The sequence below is a fragment of the Nansenia antarctica genome, assembly GCF_963989245.1.
Source record: "Nansenia antarctica genome assembly, chromosome: 1".
In the NCBI taxonomy this organism is placed as follows: Eukaryota; Metazoa; Chordata; class Actinopteri; order Argentiniformes; family Microstomatidae; genus Nansenia; species Nansenia antarctica.
The window spans coordinates 26,059,944-26,084,490 of NC_137674.1; the positions used below are offsets into that span (position 1 = coordinate 26,059,944).

The 24,547-nt window shown below is 42.8% G+C and overlaps 2 protein-coding genes across 9 annotated transcripts in view; both read right to left on the minus strand.

The window, feature by feature from the left end:
* Nucleotides 1-1,060: 1,060 nt before the first annotated feature.
* pygl (phosphorylase, glycogen, liver) lies at nucleotides 1,061-12,067 on the minus strand. The gene is made up of 20 exons (XM_080545161.1): nucleotides 11,801-12,067; nucleotides 11,261-11,362; nucleotides 9,874-9,952; nucleotides 9,332-9,435; nucleotides 8,165-8,296; nucleotides 7,710-7,821; nucleotides 7,473-7,555; nucleotides 5,711-5,848; nucleotides 5,526-5,618; nucleotides 5,159-5,305; nucleotides 4,678-4,841; nucleotides 4,468-4,582; nucleotides 4,183-4,284; nucleotides 3,699-3,846; nucleotides 3,513-3,571; nucleotides 2,909-3,050; nucleotides 2,441-2,648; nucleotides 2,104-2,238; nucleotides 1,951-2,017; nucleotides 1,061-1,563 (listed from the first exon to the last, which is right to left on the minus strand). The coding sequence occupies exons 1-20, from the start codon at nucleotides 12,041-12,043 to the stop codon at nucleotides 1,375-1,377; spliced, it is 2,562 nt and encodes an 853-aa protein (XP_080401287.1). The 5' UTR covers nucleotides 12,044-12,067; the 3' UTR covers nucleotides 1,061-1,374.
* A 2,719-nt stretch (nucleotides 12,068-14,786) lies between these two features.
* trim9 (tripartite motif containing 9) overlaps nucleotides 14,787-24,547 on the minus strand; it is a gene marked incomplete at both ends in the record, with an annotated part of 39,704 nt that continues 29,943 nt past the window's right edge. For 2 of the 8 annotated variants that reach the window (XM_080532804.1, XM_080532803.1), the window contains 6 exons: nucleotides 14,787-14,864; nucleotides 15,600-15,762; nucleotides 16,560-16,863; nucleotides 19,289-19,427; nucleotides 22,471-22,616; nucleotides 23,346-23,505. In XM_080532804.1, coding sequence (XP_080388930.1) covers nucleotides 14,787-14,864; nucleotides 15,600-15,762; nucleotides 16,560-16,863; nucleotides 19,289-19,427; nucleotides 22,471-22,616; nucleotides 23,346-23,505 — 990 coding nt within the window. Of the gene's footprint in view, nucleotides 14,865-15,599; nucleotides 15,763-16,559; nucleotides 16,864-18,069; nucleotides 18,109-19,258; nucleotides 19,428-22,470; nucleotides 22,617-23,345; nucleotides 23,506-24,547 lie in introns of all 8 variants that reach the window. The other 6 variants (XM_080532808.1, XM_080532807.1, XM_080532802.1 and 3 more) reach the window with 5 other exon arrangements.

Here is a 24,547-nt window from a genome sequence, read left to right on the forward strand (position 1 = left end):
GGACTTTCCGTTCAATGGAGGAAGCATGATACTCGCGAGTTCCTCCCTCCTCGCTTTTCCCCCCGTTGATGTATTAAACAATCTAAGCAATCTAATCAGCAGTTATTATGTAATATTATTGATGGATGTGCCATTTTTGATGGAGAGCAGTGAGCGGATGACTGGATGTGAGCATGTATTTGACTAATGCCGATAGATTCGCGTCTTGCTCCGAAACCGGAGCTGCCGGCAGCAGACAGGATTTTACAGCGTTCCTTCAAACTTCAAATCGTAATTCATGAACTATGCCCAATCTAAAAAATTCAAACAGTTTCTGAAAGCAGAGAAGTTGCACTTTTTGAACAGTTGAACTTTTTTAGGCTTATTACGGTAGTTCACCAACAAAAAAAGCACAGTGCTCAACGTGTCAGGAGAAATAAAAATAGAATCGGGGCTTCGGCATTTCCCTGGTTGCGAGATCTAAACTAGTCTACTAGAACTGAAAGCGGCAAGTAACAGGCACTTAACGTTACATGTTGTAAGGCTGATCTGTGCACGATAGTGCTGCATTTTGACAATTCCTATCGCATTTCCCCCCGCTGATCTGTATAGCGGGGGGAATCTTATGACACGTAACTCCTCCTACAGTCCCGGGTCTTTCCTGTATAGTGGAAAACGTCTCGTACCCAGAACTGTTCAAAAGCGTGCCGAGGCGAGCCGTGCCGGTCAATGGAAAAGCGCCATTACTGTGTTTGTCCTCCACACTGTTTAGAATTGTACCTAGCTGCATGAAGCTAAAAGTGATTTCAACAGCAGTGGAGTTTAGCAGACAGGAAGATTAGTTAGAAGAATAGTCATCCCAAATATTATTTTTTTGCAGATCTACACGAGTCACGTGGATGACCTATTTTGAAGTAAAAACAGCTAATTTAGCAGAAAGGTGACCCCTGCTTGTGGAAAAAGAGCATTATGACCCTTTAAACCTCCCTGAGGTCGGCGTCAGTGGAATAGCACTAGTCCCTCACATCCTTGTCAGTAACCTCGTGTACATTTATAATTAGAATGCAATTAAACACTTAAGATCAGGCACACTGGTTTTTATTGACATGACAATACTGAATATTACAGCAGTGTTCCCATTGATCGGAGTCACAGATAGGGTGAAATAGATAACATTTGTTGGTGCAGAAAACATGTAACAGGCTGTTATTGTATAAGTGCTTTTGTCATGGTAAGGTCATTTTTCAAAACATGGCAGAGAGAGAAAATCAGAGGGATTGAAATCTAACCACTTCATCACCGTTATTCACTCATGTACATTCAATGAAGATATGAATGCTAAGAATCTAACTACTGGTGAATGAATGCCCCTGTCCGTTAGGAGTTAAGGCAACCTCACATTTGTAACACAGCCCTGGCGGTCTCCTCGAAGGCTTCACGGGGCTCGTTCGGAGGCGGGATCTTCAGGTCCGTGGGCTCCACCCCCCACACCTCCGTGGCGTAGTCTGTGATGGTGCGGTCGCTGGAGAACTTTCCAGAGGCAGCGATGTTCTTTATCACCATCTTGGTCCACTCCTTCGGGTTCTTTCAAACAAAAAAGCATGATCAAATGTTAATTGGTTTACTGCCTTTGCGCTCGAATTTCAATGATGATCTGTACATTAACTAAAAATGGACTTCACTTATATAACACCTTTATCCAAAGCGCTTTACAACAGCCTCTCATTCACCCCTTCACACACACATTCACACACCAATGGCGGCAAGCTACCATGCAAGGCGCCGGCCCACTCACTGGGAGCAATTTGGGGTTCAGTGTCTTGCCCAAGGACACTTCGACATGTGGCCAGCCGGGGCTCAAACCGCCGATCTGCCAACCTTGCGATCATTAGACGGCGGCTCTACCTCCTGAGACACAGGAGGTATTATGACCTGTTCATTAACTATAAGTCTTTGATATATGCAGAATACCTGATAAAGCAGGCTGACTTTCTCCTGGCTCTTCACGTACTCCTCATAGTCTGCAAACACTTTGAAACTGAGGAGAGAAAGATAATCAATACCCAGCCTCGTTGAGGAAGTACACAGGAGGAACCAAAGCAGACAGAGACAGACAATACCCACCGGTCATGGTTGAACAGCATGTCAGTGATTTCCTTGAAAAGGTCTGGATCTTTGGGGCTGAAAAACCCACTCTTGATCTGGTCAATGACTTGTTTCAGCTCTGGGACCTTCTTGTAATACGTCATGGCTTCGTAACTTCGAAGAGAGAGGCAAAATGTTTCACAACAGACACACCGGCATAACTATAATAGTCACCTCTCCAAACCTTTAATTAATTTGTAAACACAGGGCTTAGCTGGCCATCATGTAGTAGTGACATACATTTTTTTTTTTTTATAAGTTAATTTCTTGGATCATAATATGCTATATTATAGCATTGCAGATAGGACTTCCATACCCCTTTTTGTCCATCTCAGCCACATCATCCACCCTCATGCCGAAGATGAAGAGGTTCTCCTCGCCTGCCTCCTCAGCCATCTCCACGTTGGCTCCGTCCATGGTGCCGATGGTGAGGGCGCCGTTCAGCATGAACTTCATGTTGCCCGTGCCGGAGGCCTCAGTGCCAGCAGTGGAGATCTGCTCAGACAGGTCTGTGGCTGGAATCACTGCAGGAAAACAGGAATTCTACAACAGCATGTTTGGATACTGGATTCTGATTTCCGCGTAAATAGATGTGGTCGGACTGATTTCCTTGCAGGATCTCATTTTTAAGACCTAGCACCTCATTTTTAGACCTAATAACTTAAATTTGGGAACTTTTTAGGCCTTATGAATTGGAATGCTGGATTTTAGACTTTAAGGCTTTTTAAGACCAGCACGGGAACCCTGTTGATACCTCCCACTGAATTAGTTGTGTAGATTGTACCTTTCTCTGCCAGAGACACCCTGTAGTTCTCCAGGTAGATGACCTTCAGCTTGCTGCCCACCACCAGGTCGTTGTTAACCACCTCCCCCACGGCTGTAATGAGCTTGATGATCATCTTGGCCATGTGGTACCCTGGTGCCGCCTGTAGGGGGAGAGAGATTAAGGGGAATAATTACATGATGGAATTACATGGAATACTCTCCAGAATGACTTAAATTACTAAAAGAACTAATCAGTTATGATGCTTTCATAACGATCTTAAAGGACTTAGAAGGTGAAAGTATTAGAAATTGTCTTTTAATTCAGTATCCGTGCCCGCCCAAACCTGCTTTTAATTTCTTGTTATTTTGTATTATGCATCTTATTGGAAGTCATTGCTTTTAATTTCAGTATCTGTGCCCGTCCTAACCTGCTTTTAATTTCTTATTCTTATCTTATCATCTGTGTATTGATTGTATGATTGTGTCCTTGTGCTGCCCCTCTTGGCCAGGTCCCCCTTGAAAAAGAGATTCCTTATCTCAATGAGGTCACCTGGTTAAATAAAAAAAACAAAAGAAACATTGCGGACCTATTTATGTACCAGGTTTTGAGATGAGCCATTTACCTTGCCACCAATGATCACAGTCCGGGGAACAAAAGGTGTGTTTGGGTTCATCTTTATGCCTGCAGGAAAACAAACAAACAAAACATCCGTCAGACAAATAGGGAGTGTGATTCTGGGCAGCGGTGAGTGTGTGTGTGTGTGTGTATGTGTGTGTGTGTGTGAGTGTGTGAGTGTGTGAGTACGTACGGTTGTACATGGTGATGATATGCAGGCAGTTGAGGAGCTGCCGCTTGTACTCGTGGATTCTCTTCACGTGGACGTCAAACATGGAGGACGGGTTGATGTTCACCTTGTACTCGTTCTCCAGGTATTGGGCAAACTTGACTTTGTTATCCTGGGAACATAATTGCATGACTGGTGAGTGACAATGAGATCATTTGATAGAGTGAAGTAAGCAAAGTTATAAAGTCATAGCTCAAGCCATGGCATGTTTTGACATGCCCTGTAACAGCTAAACGGCAATGTTCCAACAATCTTTCAATAGTCAAATCTCATGGTCAAATCTCATGATCAGTGTTGTAACAGAGAAGTGTGTGTGTGTGTGTGTGTGTGTGTGTGTGTGTGTACTCTGTTGGTTGCATTGTTCCCAGTAACAGGAAAGTAATCAAATACCAGTGTGTTATAGTCACTAAGAGGAATGTAATGAAAATATGGGGAAGTCTGAACTTGCCTGTTTCACTTTTGAGATGTCTCGAATGAAGGCTTCGTCATCGACCAGGTCATTCAGCTTCTGTAACTGACTCAGGTCTTTGACATACTCCTCTCCAATGGCCTTTAAATGGGAAGTTTAATTTTTAATATTTAAAAAAAAATGTTTAGACAAAACAACCTTCATTACAGTGTTCCTGACATTCAAAGTTTAGCAGTCATTTTGTATGAGAAACAGATTTGTAATTGGTCGACTTGGTTTTTGGTTTGATAATACTTTTGAGTGAGACATATGCATGTGTCAAACCTCAGCAATGAGCTCAGCCAATCCTGGGTTACAGAGCAGGAGCCAGCGTCTAGGAGTGATGCCATTGGTCTTGTTCTGGAACTTGTCTGGTTCTATTTCACTGAAGTCACGGAATCTATAGAAAGAAGAACAAAGATTGTTCTAGTGGTGGAACTCAAGAGAGCGCATCTGGACGGCCGATGATGACACCTCTGGAGTAGTCCCTCTTACACATCAGTCTTGATGATGTTGGAGTGTATCTGAGCAACTCCATTGACAGCGTGAGATCCCACGATGCACAGGTGAGCCATGTTGACCCTCTTGCCGCCATCTTCCTCGATCAGAGACATCCTGCGCACACGGTCCATGTCCCCAGGAAAGAGGGCTGTAATTCCCTGGGGCAACGATAGAAAATACAGTCAGTGTTAACGAGTCTTGTAAATAGTGCTCATGAGTCTTGCAGAGCACAATTCAAGAGAAGTTATACGATATCAATGCATTCAAACAGAGCACTGAGATGATGATGATAATAATACATTAGACTTATATAGCGCTTTTCTAGACACTCAGACACTTTACAAACTGAAAAGATTGAGTAGTAATAATAAAAAGACCCAAAAAATAAAAGAAAGTTTAGGGGCCTAATTAAGGTAGAGCTGGGGACACATGGGAAAGGGAGGGGGAGAGGGTTCACTGGTGAGTTGATGCATACATCCAGGTGGATCTGGTTGATCTTGTAGATGATCTGCAGGTGTCTGGGCAGCAGGGTCTCCAGCAGCTCCACAGGCCAGCGCTCCAGAGCCTCGGGAAGCACGGTGTGGTTGGTGTAGGCAAACGTACGCTTGGTGATGTCCCAGGCCTGAGAAAGAAGAAGGGTTTATATTAAAAAATACACATTGAATGACCAAGGCAGGACCAAGGTTTGAGAACAGTGGACTTAATTTGAATAACTATCCTATGTCCATTGAATGATACAATTGTGTCTCATGGTGCTTACTGATGTACTGTAATGTACGTTGTACGCCAAAATTCAAAGTAGGATTTTCATAATGAACGCATGTTTTTTAAATCTCGTATACCGTATCCCAGTCGAGTTTCTCAATGTCCACAAAGACCCTCATGAGCTCTGGAATGGCCATAGCAGGATGAGTGTCGTTCAACTGGACAGCAACCTGTCAACACAATTATGTACAGCTTTAGGAAACTGAGCCTGTTGTCTTCTTTTTGTTGCAATTCAGTCATGGCTAGTCAGGAAGTGACCTACTTTGTCTGGGAAAGTGTCAAAGGAGATGGGACCAGTGGAACCCTTCTTTGACGTCTTGAAGCGGCGGATAATATCTTGGAGGGTGGCCGCCACGACAAAGTACTCCTGCTTCAGACGCAGCTCCTTCCCCTCAAAGAACTACAGCACAAGAGCACGAGAAGACGAGAAATCCACTGACTGTTAGAAACAAACCAACGTGCGCCAAAAATCGCTCACACCTATGTGGCAAATGTTTACATTTACGGCATTTAGCAGACGCCTTATTCCAAAGTGACTTACAATCAATACATCTGAATACTAAGCAAGTGAATCATCAATCCACCAGTCGTAGCAGGAAGAGTAATCCAGCTCAGGCTGGGGGCCATTGATAGAAGAAAAACCTTCTTCTATCACCTTCTTCTAAACCTAGGCTGTGTTCGGAATAGCGTACTAGCATACTAGATATGACGATGACTGAGTATGTAGTACGTTCACAGTACAGTATGCGAGATTTGAGTATGCGCGAAATTTAGTATGTGAGCAATTACTTCCGGAAAAATTTAAGTCAGTTACGATGGACACTAGCTCGGGTCCTATTTCCCAAAATGCATTTCGCGTCCAGGGTTGCCAGATTGGGCGGGTTACCGTCGAATGGGCTACTTGATTTTGAGGTTATAGAAAGTTTAGGCTGTAAATTGTCAATCCCATCTGGCAACCCTGTGCGCTTTCAGCCTCGTCAAACTGCGTCATACAAACTGTACAAAAGCACCCCAGCTAAGTCTGATCACGGATGAGCGTGGTATTTTCACTATACTGGGAATTAACATGGTGAAACGCATTCTTAGACCAGGCTAGTAGTCATGATTACAAATATGCCACTTGAAATGCATGAAATCCAAGTTTATTTGTGTCTTACACACATGTTCACCTAGTATTTGACTGCTTGTAGCCCAATCACGAATGATCCCAGTATTGTAGCTTCAGACGGACAAGTTGGTTGTAGTGCTTGCCCACGATATGTTATTGCTCATATATATTTATTTTAATCATGTTATTTTACCAACTGTTAAGACAACAATATAGTAAGCTAGTTACTTGAGCTAAAATTGGCCCCCCAAATCATTTTACAACGTGTTGTAATTATGTTACGATATTTCTGTCGAGTGAGTGAAGGTAAGCAACGTAGGGTGCGTTCGTAAAATCTCTGAGTGCCGGAGCGCACACTGGGTGCAACGTCATAAAGGGACCAGGTAATTTGATTGGACAAGAGGCATTCCATGAGTGCTGATCATATTTCCAGGGCGAATTTACGAACGCAGCTAGCGAACAGAAGACGCAAAAAATCGTCAGATCAGATGTATAAACGGGTTATTTTGGTAAACTGGACACATTTTGGGAATATATGTGGTTACTTTCTCGCCTGAAAACACATTAAAACTTCATAAAATGACATGTTAACACCTGTAAAGCCAAAATTACATATTTTAAAATGGAGGTTTAAATTCGCCGCTCCCGGCGAAATGCATTCTGGGAGGCAGTATGCATTCTGTGTAAATGGTCGGCTGGTTTTCACATATTATGAATTTAGTAGGCAGTATGCAGTATATACTCATTGAGTATGCTAGTATACCATTCCGAACACAGCCCTAGTCTTTTTATATTTAGACAGAGAAACAGAGAAACAGTACAAGGGGGCAATAGAAGTTTTTAGGGACACAGTAGAGGGGAAAAGTGGGTTTCTTCAGGAGACGCAGTGCTGGGGGGCAGTAGATGTTGGACTCACATTATCGTTGGGGTAGAGCACACGAGAGATATTCTCTGCTAGGTTCCTGTCCAGAACAGCCTGGATGTAATCCCCAACATTGACTGTGAAGAGTAAATTTTCCAGAGTCATTTCAGTTTTCCCAAAGAGAATGAACAGCTAACAGCTAACAAGAGATGTCTGGCCAAGATCATAAAGCAAGGGTAAAATCTTTAAAACAAATGTAAAGATGTTTCGATGATCGGCCTATCCACTTACAGTCCCGCAAGTTGAAGTCATTAGGAGCACGGGCAGACCACAGCCTCATGGTGTTGACGGTGTTGTTCATGTAGCCGGGTATGGGGGTGTCATAGGGCATGGCCAGAACCACCTGCAGAGTCAAGGATAGTAAATGGTAAATGGACTGCACTCGTATAGTGCCTTTTTTGCTGCTCCAAAGCGCTTTACAACAGCCTCTCATTCACACGCATTCACACACCAATGGCGGCAAGCTGCCATGCAAGGTGCTGGGCCGCTCACTGGGTGCAATTATGGGGTTCAGTGTCTTGCCCAAGGACACTTCGACATGTGGCCAGCCGGGGCTTGAACCACCGATCTGCCAACCTTGTGATCATTAGACGGCGACTCTACCTCCTGCGCCACAGCCGCAAGGATAACTGTACATATCAATTTAAAAAACACTTAGGTACTCTCGTAAGACTCAAGTGCTGTACCTGTGTATCCACCCATTTGCTGCCTTCCGTAGACTCCTCCACTCGACCGTAGTAGTGGACAGGCAGCATGTACTCAGGACGGGCCTTCTCCCAGGGGTTACCATGCCTCAGCCAATCATCTGCCTCCTCCACCTGAGAACAAGTCCATTTAAATGGTAAATGGACTGCACATAGATAGCGCCTGTATCCAAAGCGCTTTACAACAGCCTCTCATTCACCCATTCACACAAACATTCACACACCAATGGCAGCAAGCTACGATGCAAGGCGCTGGCCCGCTCACTGGGAGCAATATGGGGTTCAGTGTCTTGCCCAAGGACACTTCGACATGTGGCCAGCCGGGGCTCGAACCGCCGATCTGCCAACCTTGCAATCATTAGACAGCGGCATTTACGTACACTATACCGCAAATAAACAACTTTATTGACCAAACAAAACTGAGTCAATATGAAAACATTCTTGTAATATGCACTCATAATGGTCCACAGCATTGTTTATACAGGCTTATTGGATTGAAGGTGTTTATCTAGCTTCTCAAACAATTCCTTATTATTTTATGTCCAGTCTGAGTCCAGTCACTAGTTGCATGCTTCTCCACATCAGTAGTTTAGGTCAGACCAAATCAAGCTCAGTGTTCAAAAGTGCATGTTTACATTCAGGGTTTGCATTGCAAACACAGGACAAACAAAAAAGGCAAAAGCTTTAAGCTGTTATCAGCTTAAGTAAAATGCAATGAGCTTTCCCAACCCTGAGCCAACCAACCACCCGCTATCGCAAGCATGGTTTCACCACTGCAACAGGGCTAGGAGGGCAGGACGCAATCTCTTCCTGTTAATGATTGGCCCACACTGCTGATTGGCCCACACTGCTGGAAGTGGTGACACACTTCCTCTCTCCTTACGGTCCACATCCAATCTAGATTCTAGAACTGTGCTGCAGCAGGACCACACTCTTAGAACCTTCACCTCATTCTAAACGATAAAAATAGGCACCACGACCTTTAGAATGGGAGGCTATAGTATTTACTGTGTATGGCCAATCCTGAAGACTTGAATGCTTGAATCCATTCACTATGAACAAGGGAACTTTATTCTGAGAAACCTATCTTTAAATTCACTTAAAAAAAAGAAAAAAAGACGACTTTAGCCAATGTAAAGTGGGTTTTACCTGCCAACCCTCTTTTATCTTCTGATTGAAGATGCCGTATTCATAGCGGATGCCATATCCATACGCAGCAAGACCCAGGGTGGCCATCGAGTCCAAGAAGCACGCTATGCAAAAGGAAGTGTAAACAGTAACACACCATACAAAACTCAAACTGTGAGTGAGAATGAATTACAGTGTGATAAGGGACAGGTGTTTGTATGGGGTTAGGGCAAAGGTTTTAAATGCTTTGTTTGTGGAGTTTGAGGAGGTTGGATGATATTGCAAGTATGTGAGAGGCTGCAGTCTTGAACGAGGCACACATTTTCAGAGGGAAAACTATACAACAATGAAACATGAAATTTATTAAAAAGTGTATCTGTGAGGCTGGCAGAATGAGCCTCCTGTGGATGGCATTTATTACATAGCAGGGATTTCCTGTTGGGGCTCGTAGAGGTGAGGCAGGCTGTAGTTTTCCATCTCCAGTCACCACAACACAAAGTATTCTGCAGCACTTTTCCCAAATAGGCCTGTAAAAGGCCTTGGTCTGAACTACTGCAAGATACCTGCTAGTCTGCCCAGACCCCCGTTTCCCAGCCCTGCATCCTCCTCCATCTCCTCCAAGTCTTCCATGTCCAAGCCAAGCTAGAAGAAAAACAACAACAACCTCTAGCTATCACAGTCACATCAGCCTTGTCTTACAAAGCTTATAAATCAAATGAAAGACCAATTCATATTCCCCCCCCCCGCCTCATGAAATAATGTAATTCTTAATGGATTTCAGCTAATCGATCGAAGCCACATATCAATGCAAAGAAGAGCATTGGGGTCTGGTTTTCTCAGGGCAGAACTGTGAAGTAAGTAAGTAAGTAAAGCTTTATTTATATAGCACCTTTCATACAAGAAATGCAGCTCAGTGCTTTACAACAGGAATAAGAACATAAAGTGAATAAAAAACATGTATAAAAACATATACATGCATAGAATGAATATAAAAGCAGGGGGAAACAGTAAAAAGAAAAGGTAAAGATCTAACTTGAACGTGAAGAACAGAGTGTCATTACTTCATTACTCTTACCCAAGAAGTTAGTCTCAAGGCCAATGCACACGGCGTGCGATTTTTGTTGCCGGACAAAATTCGATTTTGAAGTTTGAATGGAAGTCTATGAGAAAATCTCATCCCAATGCACACGGCCCCGATTTTCATCGCACCGCGAAAATTCGATTCCATTCGTTTTGAATGGGACAAAGCACACGGCGTGCGAGTTGTCGCACTGTCAAATTTTGTAAAAGTTTGTGGTGCGACGGATTACTGCATCACAATGGGACAATTGGGAAAACTTCAACTGGTCTATCTAAATTAATTGAGTCACTCATAACGGGGAGAGAGACTGGAGCATACCTTTTATATAGTTATAGTTTAGCAAAAAAGCTTGCCATCATTACATAAAAGCATATCAACGTTAACATTGCTACTCACCCATTTTCGTTTGTCTCCTTTCGTTGATGACTGTCTCCGTCCTCCGAATCCATGTCTGCCTGATCATCGCCCATAATAATAAAGTGGCTTTTATAATACACCTTTCTGGCTGTGTGTTTTGTGCGCTCCCTCCTGACATTTTACCAATACCCCTAAATCAGGGGACCCACATATTTTATCACAATATGTCCAGTTGTATCTTGTAGAAATTGTGGAAGCAAGGCAAGCAATATTGGTAGAGCCTATTGTAATCAGCCTGCCTGGTCCGACTAGGTAACAATAAAGTAACAATTGAGAATGGAATGTTGTGGTGCAACAAAATCTCGCACGCCGTGTGCATTGGGATGAGATTTTTTATGATTTTCTCATAGACTTCAATGGTGTGAGTTGAAAATGGAATGTTGTGGTGCAACAACAATCGCACGCCGTGTGCATTGGCCTTTACATGTTCCTCTTTCCTCGTCAGGCCTCACCTGGTAGATAGCTTCGTCGCAGGCGTTCTGTAGCCCGAGGTTGATCATGGTGTTCTGCAGGGTTCTGCCCATGTAGAACTCCAGAGAGAGATAGTAGACCCGCTGGGCAGAGGGAAAGGCCATTTTTTTTACAGGACAATGCAACTGAGATCCAATGCATGTTAGTCAATCATTTTGGAAAATCATGATGCAGAGAAGAAGGTACTCCTAAATGACGCCATGTATGTACAGATCTATCAGGGTGCGGTAAATACAATAATTAATGCTACATTATTATGAAGAGAAATAGAGGGTAACATATCCCCTGTAGCAAGCATATGATTGAGTAAGATGAGAGTTGCCTGAAAAAACATATATTCATCGGCAAATAAAAGCACATTATGTTCTCAGAATCTCGAACACACTAAAAAGCAGATACTGAAAAAAAAGTAACCTGCTATCTGTCAGTCAGTCATACCATAATCCATGTTCAGAGGGACGGGGCATTGACCATCTGATACTGGATGATTAAATAAATAAAAAAGTGTATAACTTCTTTACCTTGGGATCTGCCTCATAGTAGAACTGTTGGGTTCGGATCCATCTTCCCACCAGGTGATCCCGGACCGTGTGGGCAAGAGCGAAGTAATAATCCCGCGGCGTCGCGACGTTCCTGTCTTTCACCAAGGTGAAGTGCAGGTGGCGATTAAAACCCTTCTTCAGCTCGGCCACATTCTCAACCCCGACTATCCCTCGAATACTAATCTGTTTGCGCTTCTCCTGGTCAGTCAGAGGTGCCGCCATACTGACCAAACAGTCCTGCACTGTCTGCTGTCAAACTAAAGAGATGTTTGAGAGTTGTTCAGAGTTTTATATAGTTGCATGTGGCTGCAGGCGACACCTCCTCTCGCATCTATTGGTGAGTGAAGGAGAGGGTGTGTCTCTCATCAACTTCCTCCACAGAATTCAGAGCAGAGCAGAAAAAAAACCTTATTAGAGCCAGAGGAATTGTAGGACACCTATCATTTATTGAATATTCACGAATACAGAAAACACGAAGAGCTGAACTTTTCCTAATAATAATAGTAATAATAATAATAATAATAATAATAATAATAATAATAATAATAATAGTAATCGGTACAGACATATGAATGACCGAAATTAGCATTATTGTTAGGAAAACCCCATCTTTACATTATCCGTCAAGCAGAGCACAATGAATCACTTTGGAGTTACAGTAGAGGACCACGAGGACGCACGCACTGCACGCGCAACATCATATTATTGTCTTGAGAATATTGCCAAGTCGCTCAGCGACAGTATGTCATTACTAGAATGATCATTTATGACAGTGAAACAGGTGGGATAAGGGTTTTTTAATAGACCTGGTTGTCTCTGTTGTCTAACCACTGATGTGTACTAAGTGTATTTGGTTGATATAAATAAAAAATACTTCGATTTCAAACATTATATAAAGACAAGGCTTTCAAAAATGAGGATTGTTAGCAGACAGAATAATAATTCACTGTTTCCTGGTTTATGTAACCGTGGGATAATAATGACCATGCCTGTCTTAATTTGGCCTGAATAGAGGCCAACCTTCTGTCACACTAGTCATCCAGTAGTGACCCCTTAGAGATGGGCCTTTGTAGATATTTTGGGCAGTGTTTGAGACAGTGTCTAGTCTCCATTATGGCTCAACAAAGGAGGAAACACAGAAAAACAACCAATTAAACTGTTTGTGATGTGGTGATTAATGAAGAATTAACTCAGTCATGCAGCAAGTCAACCTGGCAGACCATGCTAACCCTCTAAAACGCACGCACACGCAATACAATGCTAGTGAAATGTCAGAGTCTAACCCACCCTGTAGTAGTATCTTCCTAATGACTTATATATATATATATATATATATATCAATAGATATGTTTACAAAAAGGATGTCTCAAGAGAGAAATGTGTGATCCTGGCCTAGACATACTTTAGATTATTTTTGAAATACTGTCCAGCTAAGGGCTGTAGGCCTACTGTGTACCATAACATGACTGGCTCCTTGTACTTGTTGCCTATATGAAGGTGTTGGCAAGGTGAAAGGTCAGGCATTACTGAGGTCATTATGTATGTGATGTGACTATATGGCAAAGGTACTTTAGGTCTATGGTTCTAGGTGGAAAGGCACACCCATGACGCTTCAACAGAGGATAGCACCTTTAGTACAGTTTAACTTTTGCTTTTGGAGCCCATCAACTAGCACATAGTCTTGCTAGAATTATAGTTTACTGTACAGTTGAAGAGCACACATCAAAGATCACACGAAAACAACGGGTTTGTAGGCAACCACCTTCACTTATTAGAATATTCCATTCATTAAATTCATTTTAAAGTTGACATAAAGAACAACAATGACTTTACGTGGGAAAAGCCACAACAGAGATGCTCTAAACATCAATAACTTATCTATACACCTCTTTACATAAGAGCATATCATCAACGACAGTACAAAACCTATCGGGATCCGGTCACCTACTGTGAGAGAGCCATTAGTAAGCAATTTGCAAGTAGCACCTTATTCAAATAGCCAATCAATTTAAGAGTGAAATATCAATCAGCATCATTCATCATCATCGTCGTCATCACCATCTTCATCATCACCACCACCCACCATCGTCATATTCACTATACAATGTTCATATTCTTAGCAATAAGCAGAATAATTGTTCTATAACAGATGCAGCACAGTTATACAGTACCATCCTTTCTGAGAGCTTCACTGTAGAGAAAGGCTGACGAGATGGCCCAGCTTCCAGCTGAATATAAGTAGACTGCAGTTACAAACTATAAGGATTAAGGATCACACAAGCAAAGCCAGGGATAGCATCTCATGTACATCAATGAGGGAACAGTAGTAGTAATACAGTCGAGAGTCCATTTGCTTTTCTGCCAGGAATCATTGCGTCCGTCAGCCAGTCCTCCTGATCTGCAGGCACACTAGTGTACTCTAGCGCCCTCTCCTGTTCAACCTGCTCCCCCTGGTTATCAAGGGAAATTCACCTTTGTGCGCTTGTCAGTTTCATATATATCACATATTGATGGTAACTGAGACATTTGTGGATGAGGAAGTTTAGTGTTTGTGTGTGTGTGTGTGTGTGTGTGTGTGTGTGTGTGTACATGGATGTGAAGTAACAAGTTCTTGACTGGAGCACAGTGGTGTTAAGTTAGAATATCAACTGCTTCTCAGTGAGCTATTACTTTGAACTGCACCCGGAGTAGTTGTGGTACTATGATGTCCATTTGATGTCCTCTAGAGACGGTAGTCTGGTGATGAGCAGTTGAGTGAGGCTGGTTCACTTTCAAACCATCAGAATTATGTACAGAGTAAAGATGACAAACAAAAACAGAGTTCCAATGACAGAAGTCCAGTTGTGTAGCGGTCTAAACGTGGCTCAACCCTGGGGGGTCCTTCTATGTCATGGCTGGGGGGGGTCAGATGGTCCGTAGCTGCAGGGGAGAGGGGTTGGGAGAGTCCTAGAGAGCCCAGGGATGTTTAACACACAGAGCCGGAGGGGTCGCCTTCTCCTGGAGTGTAGAACTCTGGGATGGGCAGGCCGGTATGCAAGGTCACCTACACAACACAAGAAAAACAACATCATTAACAAATATTGTAATAATAATTTGATTACTTTGATGTCATTTAGGTTTAATTAGACATTGATGGGGCCTACACTGCACGTGATAATTCTTTGAACAAACTGAGGTGGAGAGATCGTTTTCAATATAATAAAAAAAAAAAAATGTTTGGCCTACAGGTGGAGCTGTTGAGCCACGGCTTCATATGGTGAGACTGTGTCAACGTAAACCTGGTACACACATAGATAGATAATCTGGCCGATTTTGGCCCGATTTACCCCCTTCCGACCAAGGACAGCAAACACCCGATTATCGGATGGCTCTAAAGATTATCCTTACAAGGTTATCCTGTGGTGTGAGGTGTGTTAAGAGTCAATTTCTCCCGACAATCTGCTCGGAAAATGATCGGGGCCGACACATTTACGACCAAAAATCCTCATGTGTGTGGGGGCGAAATTAACAACACCTGAGTCCGATTGTGATGTGAAATGGAATGTAGCCAATCAAGAAGCGAGCTGACTGACGCGTCTTCTTCTTTTCGTTCTTCTGCACTTTATTTCTCCTGTCACACATGGCTGCCTCTACAGGTCAGTCTGGGTACTACTACCCTGATCAAGCTGTTCAATCCAAGATTTTTAAATGTGGTTGATATGATGTTGTTTCTGTGTTAGAGGACTATCTGTGGTTGATATGATGTTGCTTCTGTGTTCGGGTTAGGGTTGGGACTAACCTGGACGTTGCGGTTCAGACTGATGGCAGGGTAGTAGATCCCCTCGATTGCTTCGAACGCCACAGGACCCTGCTGTTCGTCGTTGATGAGGAAGAGGAGGAGCCCCCGGGTGAAGTCCAGCAACACGCCGATCGTAGAGCCTTTACTGATGCCCCCGTCGGTCCTGACACAACACACACACACACAGATTCATCTAAACACTACTGTACATATAAGGACAATTTCCCCAAACACAGATTAAACCAAGTCTTGGACTAAATTGCAGTTGTTTTAATGCAGAATCTCCACTGAGGATGCCTTTTCGTCTAGGAGTATAGGCTTAATCTGTGTCCAGGAAACCAGCCAATAAGGGTAAAGTTCTGGACAAAATCGAAAGAAGTCGAGGATTAGGCTAAACTAGGTAGAGGAAACCATAGAGCATTAACCATAGAGTGAGCGACAGGTCAATTACCCACACACATTACCGACATATTAAACATGAGGCACGGGGTAAATAGTATAGATATATACAGGGTTCCTACAAGTTTCAACAAGTCAAATTTAAGACCTTTTTAGATTTTTTTTTAGACCTATTTGCGACACCATATGATAGCTTTTCGTCATCCTCGAGGTGATGACATTAGGGATTTCACTGCCATACAGACAAAAAAGGAAGCGAATTGGATTTTTTTGGGTTCCAGCTTGATTCATTTCCGCGTTAATAGATGTGGTCGGACTGATTTCCTTGCAGGATCTCATTTTTAAGACCTAGCACCCACATTTTTAGACCAAATAACTGAAACGTAAAACCTTTTTAGGCCTTATGAATCGGTTTGCTGGATTTTAGACTTAAAGGCTTTTTAAGACCAGCGCGGGAAACCCTGTATAATACACAGTATGTTAAGGTGAGACCCTGAATCCAGTAGAGAATTCAGTAGCTCACGTAGCTAGCGTGATTGGCTGGTCGTCTGTCTATTGTACCTGTTGGTGTGCGAGTTGTTGTGCATGAACCAGGAGCGGTTGTTGTCCACATACATGGCCCAGGCCTTGTCGTCCTTCCCCAGCATCACATCCTTCAGGACGTCGGCCCGGGCCACCCCGAAGGCCGGGTCAGGGTGGTTGTCATAGCGATCCACCGTCATCTCCCAGTAGTGGACTCCGCGGGAGAAGCCAGAGTTTCCCATCAACACCCTGTCGTCGTAACTGTTGCATGTCACCGTCAGGTTGTCGTTAGAGAATATGATGTCAGGGTGGGCCGACGCAGGGTCGAAGGTGAACCAGGCCACTGCAGTACGCAGACAGACACACAGATATTTGTCAGACATATCCATTCATTAACCGTTTATTGCCATAAACAACAGAGTTCAAGGTGGGTGTTATCAGATGGATGTCAACTATCTGCTGTTAGATGATTATTGAGATGTGTATGTACTATTCTGTGGTTAATTTTCTGGTTGTTGCTGTATGATAATGTTGTAATCAAAGCTTGACATATTTTGTCTAATATGGTTTTCTTTTGAAATTGGACCCATAACTACATCACAAGCAAAGCACAATGCTCACTGGGAAACATCGGCCATTTAGAACCAACAGTGCATACTGTACTGAACACATACTGAACACTGCATACAGATTATGAGACAAGAAGTTGGGGTAGGGGGGAGGTGGAGTAACACTAGGCCACCCTGTGATGTAACAAGACCAAATTATGAGAATGATCACCTAAGATAGATTAAAAAATGTAATACATAACACTTCTATCTATACAGTAGAGGCAATTGAATGCCTACATTATAAACAACTACAGTAGGAACCATTCAAGGAGTGGACAGTTGCTTTCTTTATGGGCAGCAGAGGACTTCAGCATATTATCTTAAGATTCTTACATGATATCATTATACAGGGTTCCTACAAGTCAGATTTAAGACCTTTTTAGACCTTTTTTAGACCTCGACCTATCCGCGACACCATATGGTAGCTATTTGTCATCCTCAAGGTGATGAAATTAGGGATTTCACTGCCATACAGACAAGAAAGTCTGAAGGATAATTCATATAAAAATAAATAAGTAAATTGGTTCCAGCTTGATTAATTTCCGCTTAAATAGATGGTGGTCGGACTGATTTCCTTGCAGGATCAGCTATTCTCGTTTTTAAGACCTAGCACCTCATTCTTTAGACCTAATAACTGAAATGTAAGACCTTTTTAGTCCTTATAAATCGGAGTGCTGGATTGTAGACGTTAAGGCTTTTTAAGACCAGCGCGGGAACCCTGTTATAGTAATTGGAACTATCATATCTGGGTGTTTCAAGAGTAACAAAGCTGTTGATTGGATGTCCACCGTAGCCCATTATGACAGCACAGTGCCAACTCCTTGTTTCTCAAGTTAATGAGCAACTCTGATGACACAGGAAATGAGGAGGATTCTGTACAGGTGCAGAGCAGCGAGAGACATTCAGCACTGACATGTTTAAAAGTGACCCATCCATACCTGTGGCTACAGTTTGAATATCGCATGGGGCGAGTCCAGCTGAAATGTGAAATGCATGGAATGATTGAGTGAGTGAGTGTGTGTGTGAGAGAGAGAGAGAGAGAGAGAGAGAGTGACAGAGAGAGAGAGAGAGAGAGAGAGAGAGAGAGAGAGAGAGAGAGAGAGAGAGAGAGAGAGAGAGAGAGAGAGAGAGAGAGCGATGTGGAAAAGCACACAGTGTAGAGGTGGTGAGAGTGGAGGAGAGGGTAAAAGCAGGTTTGATCAGGGAAGCTGGTTCAGCGCAGAGGGCGTATCATCATCAGAGGGATGATCACAGCACAATCCTGAGGGTTAAGTCAAAGAGCTCCAATAGAAGAAGGACATTATTGTTCACGCTCAAAAATAGCCAAGTCAACAGCCCTTTTTGCCACCTATTCTAAATCATGGCTGACCTGTAAAAGGTGTTTATCAATAGCATAGAAAAACTAGACTGTGGACAATCCCTGTGGACATTGTGAAGAGTGCTTGCCCCCCCCCCCGGGCCACTCCACTGCATCCCCCGGCGAAGACAGCGTTTCTCTAGCTCACCCAGGGGCCGAGCTAACTAGCACTAGCTAGTTAGTGCTAGCTAGTTAGCTAACTTCCCTGCACCCCCCCGGCGAAGACCGGGTGTCTTTACGTCATCCAGAGGCCGAGCTGTGGCGTTTTGAGTATTGCCCCATTAATTGTCTACGGGATTTTTTTGGGGCCGCTAAACGGGGCATTGTGGGTAAACCGTATGTAAACCGTATAATTCCCATACAAGCAACGCGAGTTGACACCTCTCATGTCTGCCTAGTGCCAAAACTGTGGGACGAGTAGCCGGGGCAAAATTTAGCTATAATAATAATAATAATAAATATATATGTACAAGAACATTAAGTGTGCCTTGCATCCTGCAAGCACACTTAAATAACTTCAGGAGAGATGTCAAGACCATACATACAGCCTATAGGATTTACAGAAGGTGAGAGAGAAAAAAGCTTTTTCTGCTGATGAAGCAACCCATAGCAGGTGCTGAGGCCCCCTGGGGGAAAGGTGTGTCAGGGCACACAGGTCCACTGAAGGATGACAAGCTCCCCTGTCTGAGCACAGCGGCATATCTAATGGCAAAGCAGGCGCATGGGAACTTAGTGCTTAAAAGCCCTTTTCTACAACGTGATACATTAACATACGAATGGGAAGAGAGAAGAACACTTACCCTCAGAGGTCTGCATAAACAGTGTCTTGCTATACTGGCCCACCCCGCTGGCATTGAAGGCCTTAACCCTGGACTGGTAGGTGCTGTTGTAGTGTAGCCCGTCCACTGTGCAGATGGTCTCCGTTCCTACATACACTTCCTGTAAAGGAGGTTCAAACTTCCTGTTAGCGAGATGCACTTTGATGATGACCTGACCGGTATACTTGGCACAGAGATCTTTGTATCTTCAGAACCTAACATTGAGATAACACGTGTATACATTGTAGCTTGTTGGCACCCAAGACGAACAGAGAGTTCAAGCGTTATCTATAATTCTAGAATGACACATTTAAAATTGGTAGTTTTCACGCACCAAGTTGTATTGTTACGTCACATTACACAAGTGTAAGAGAGTAAAATTCTTAGGCTTCGGTTCCGGACATTGCAGCACAAGACAATAAGGCAACAGGCAAGGTAAGTCAAGATAAATAAAGTGACAATAGTACAAGACAAAAGTGAGACAATTGGACAAGTGACAAGTTGTGGGAGACAGATAAGACACATAAGACAGGATACAATTAGCAGTACAAATAGTAAAATAAAATAGTACAAGTAGAAATGTCATGAGTATTGCACTCGGGTGCATTGGTGTATTGCACAGTGGGTGTGAGAGGTAGTAGTGATGAGAGTGAGTTTGTACATTAAAGCGTGGGTAAAGATTAGCATTTTACATTTGGCACTTAGCAGACGCCTTTATCCAAAGCGACTTACAACAAATACAAGTAAGTGAATCATCTATCCATCAGTCATCATAAGAAAGTCATCTATGCTATGAACAGGGGCCATTAGCAGTTACAATGCTAGAAGAAGAAGCATTACTTATTTTTTGGTTGTTAATGTATTTATAGTAGAGGAACTGTGGGGGTAGTGAGGATGAGGAGGTCTTTAGGAGGGACAGGTAAGGTGGAATATTGAAGAGCTTAGAATTATAAGGTACTATCTCCGTTTAGGGTAGTTCAGAGATATTGAGCGTCAAAGTTTTTACATTCCATTATGTTTTATGAGATGGAATCTTTGTATTTTATGAATTACTAACTCAAAAATGTCAACATTTAAAAAATAACACCACACAGGCATTAATAAACACCTAATGGGTCAGATTATGTAAATAATCAATTTTGACAAAAATGGAGATAGAACCTTATAATTCTAACGTCACGACTTGAACCTTCAAAGAAAAAAGCAATGAACACGGTAGAGACAGTATAAATAGAGTTTATGTGTGTTGGTGATGAAGCATTAGTCAGATATCAGAGGAGAACTACGCCCCTCCACCACACACTTTGTTTTTGTTTGTTGTGAGTTTTTACAGTTTAATACTTTACTATACAGTATATTTAGTGTGCATGTGTGTAGGTGTATTGCATATCCGTGCATGATGTGAGTGGTTGGTATGTGTGGCCAAATTGCAGGACAACACAGGATACACCAGAGCAAATGCCAGGAGCAAAATGACTCCAAGCTGTGCAGCAGCGGTTTGGCACAGACTCCCCACCAATTAACACCTAGCGCCTCCATTTTGTGCATCTGTCTCCTGTTAAGTAAATTAGCCCCTCTGTTTGGGAGCTGTAATCCAGAGAGAGAAATATACAATGCAGATGAGTTCAGTTGGACACTGGGGGGATTGGGAAGGGCGGTTAGGAATGGAGGTTTACTCAGCCAGTTAACTTTGGTAACTGACAGACAGTTTAGCATACACCTACTCTCTGGAACTCCCTCCCCATAGTGATACGCAACGCCCCCACCCTAGACTCCTTCAAATTAGCCCTCAAAACACATCTGTTCTCCAAGGCCTTTGGCCCCTAGTCAATGTTTCAGTTTTTGCTTTGTTTGTTTTCTGTTTTTGTCTGTCTGTTCACTCCCTTGTAAAGCGTCCTTGTTTTTTTTGAAAGGCGCTATATAAATTAAAGTTATTATTATTATTATTATTATTATTATTATTATTATTATTATTATTATTATAGTAGCAGCAGGTATTGGGCACGTCCTCTAATTTTCGCCACTCAAAAGGGCATTTTTGACACTCAAAAGGGCACTCAGGCGAGACGTTTTTAAAACGTGGGGGCACCAGGAGGGGCGGTCGCCCCCCCTGCCCCCCCCTTGAGTCCGCCAGTGTTGCCAAGAGAAAGTTTAGATCCAGTGAGAAGTTCAGGAGCCTGCCACAGATACCCCTGCTATTGTACTTGGGGCATTGTTCAAAAGGAAAAAGGAACTAACTACCGGTACATCAAAGCCAAGGGGAGGTCCGGGGGGGTCCGGGGAGGGACTTAAAAGGCTGGATTACACAGCTAACCTTTGTGCGTGTCTGTCTATAGCTTTGATCATGGTATCCCACTTCTGTGGGCTCATCCCAGCTGTCAGTTGTGTTACACGCCCTTCCTTCCCTCTGACACGGTGTCATGAACAGGGTTCCTACAAGTTTCAAGTAAAATTTAAGACCTTTTTAGACATTTTTAAGACCTCTTTGAATATAATTCTTTACCTATTCGCGACACCATATGATAGCTTTTTGTCATCCTCGAGGTGATGAAATTAGGGATTTCACTGCCATACAGACAAAAAAGGAAGCGAATTGGCATTTATTTGGTTCCAGCTTGATTCATTTCCCCGTAAATAGATGTGGTCGGACTGATTTCTTTGCAGGATCTCGTTTTTAAGACCTAGCACCTAATTTTTAGACCGAATAACTGACATTTGGGACCTTTTAAGGCATTATAAATTGGATTGCTGGATTTGAGACTTAAAGGCTTTTTAAGACCAGCGCGGGAACCCTGCATTAAATTCCCTCTCAGTCACATGAGCAACGTATATATCAACCAGAGCCTTGCATTCAGGCTCTACACACGACACCAGCAGTGACAAAACACCAGCAATGATGAATCGACCCTAGAGGAATAGGATTCGATGACAATACATCGCTTTCACAGTCTCCTAGATGCACTGAATGCCCTCCCTGGCGCCCCATAAAGGAACCTTTGTCTAAGCTCCTTGAAAGAGAGAGAGAGAGAGTTAGTGTGAATGTATGCTGCTATGCACAGGTAGAAGGCAGAAGAAGAATTAAAACCCAAATCAAGATTCTACGCAGATACAGACAGTAGAGAGAGTCAGAATGATTGGTTGTTGTCATGGGGATGGACACCCACCCTGAACTGGCCCCCCATCCCATCATCCAGCTCCAGGATATATCCGTCCACGGTGATGGTGGAGAGAGGCGGCTGTTTCCATGACAGCGTAGCACTGTTGTTCTGGGTGCAGCATTCCTCTAGCTGGAGCATGGGGGCAGCTGGGACTGAGGAGGGAAATGAGGCCAGATTACACACACAACCCATAATGGGGCACTGCATGACTCTGCAATTAATTAAGCCTTTTTTTTTTTTTGATAAGCAGACTTTCAATTGACCTGTTTTGTAACTACAGCCCATTAATCAACAACCCCTCTCTGGAAGAATGAATGGCCAATATTCAGGGTTAACGATCTTGTACTACAGGAAAAGGTATACATGTTTGAAATCTTTACCTTACAGTATACTGTATGAAGTTCAGCTTTGTTCTAAGTGCTCTGTACTTTACTGAACTGAACTTGCTCAACTCCTATAGACACCAAAAGTTTGTGACGTTAGAATTATAAGGTTCTCTCTCCATTTTTAGTCAAAATTGAGTTTTTTACATAATCTGATCCATTAGGTGTTTATTAATGCCTGTGTGGTGTTATTTTTAAAATGTTGACATTTTTTAGTTAGTAATTAATCAAATACAAAGGTTCCATCTCACAAAACATAATGGAATGTAAAAACTTTGACGCTCAATATCTCTGAACTACCCTAAACGGAGATAGAACCTTATCATTCTAAGCTCACGGTATACATGTTTGAAATCTTTACCGGCTTACAGCATTACTGTATGAAGTTCAGCTTTGTTCTAAGTGCTCTGTACTTTACTGAACTGAACTTGGCTCAACTCCTATAGACACCAGACAGTTCTCTGGCCAAACGTCTACAATATACATAACATACTCCACCTCTACCTTTCATCTGCATAAAGTCCAGCTGGTGGATGGTCTGTAGGAGGGGGCCGCTGTCCAGGGTCAGATCAAAGTCGCTGGTCATCCTAGGGGTGAGGGTGCCCTTCCCCCATTGGCCCTCGGTCATGTGGACTCTCCTGATGAGGGCGTCGGAGATCTGAGGGGAGCACAGTGACATCACAGTTTATTTGTTTATTTGTTTATTTATTGGAAGAATCCCCATTAGCTATACCCATAGGCATGAGCTACTTTTAGTGGGGTCCACATTTAAAACATACATTACAAATAACATTTAGCATATAAAACATACTTAAAATTACAAATATCAAACATTAAAATATATCATACAATTTTACATTTGGCATAATATAAATCACATCTAGTTGGAGTCCACATTTAAAAGATATATTACAAATAACATTTAGCATATAAAACATACTTTAAATTACAATATCAAACATTAAAATATATCATACGTTATACAATTTTACATTTGGCATAATATTAAACACTTAAATCACAGTGCCATCTCAGGAGGTGATTCTCAGGAACATCCCAAAACAAAACCAACGGAATAAAAAAACAAACGGCCTAATCTACATAGCACAAAACAAACCTTCCTGGCAGAGCTTACCATCACTACAAATGACCAGATCAGATCACCTCAGCAACAGTGATTAAAGCCCGGTACACACAAAGATAATCTGGCCAATTTTGGGCCGATTTTCCCCCTTCCGACCAAGGACGGCAAACGCCCGATTATCAGATGGCTCTAAAGATTATCCTACAAGATTATCCTGTGGTGTGAGGTGTGTTAAGAGTCCATTTCTCCCGACAATCTGCTCGGAAAATGGTCGGGGCCGACAATCGTAAATATTAAACGTGTTCAATATTTACGACCAAAAATCCTCATGTGTGTGAGCAACTTCCGACTCCCGGCAACTCCCGAGCAGGGTTGCTAGATGGGCTCGGTTTTTTTGGTGGAATTAGCGGATTTCTGGCTTGGGGAACGAGACTCTAGACTGTTGTAACGACAGATCTTTATGTATGTGGTGTGCTGTATTGGGAATATCGGCGCACACCACACACAATACGATCAAAACTGTTCAATCCATGATTTTTTATCTTCATGTGTGGGGTCTGTCTCAGATAAAAAATCTGTTAAGATTTAGAAAATCCTTATATGTGACAGGGTTTCA

Excerpts from the sequence above, each read along its gene's own strand:
- pygl (XM_080545161.1), bottom strand. The coding sequence starts at position 12,043 with ATGGCGGCACCTCTGACTGACCAGGAGAAGCGCAAACAGATTAGTATT. Across the intron at positions 9,436-9,873 it reads GGGTCTGGGCAGACTAGCAG|CGTGCTTCTTGGACTCGATG; the intron begins GTATCTTGCAGT and ends CCTTTTGCATAG. Across the intron at positions 5,306-5,525 it reads AGAAACTCGACTGGGATACG|GCCTGGGACATCACCAAGCG; the intron begins GTATACGAGATT and ends CTTCTTTCTCAG.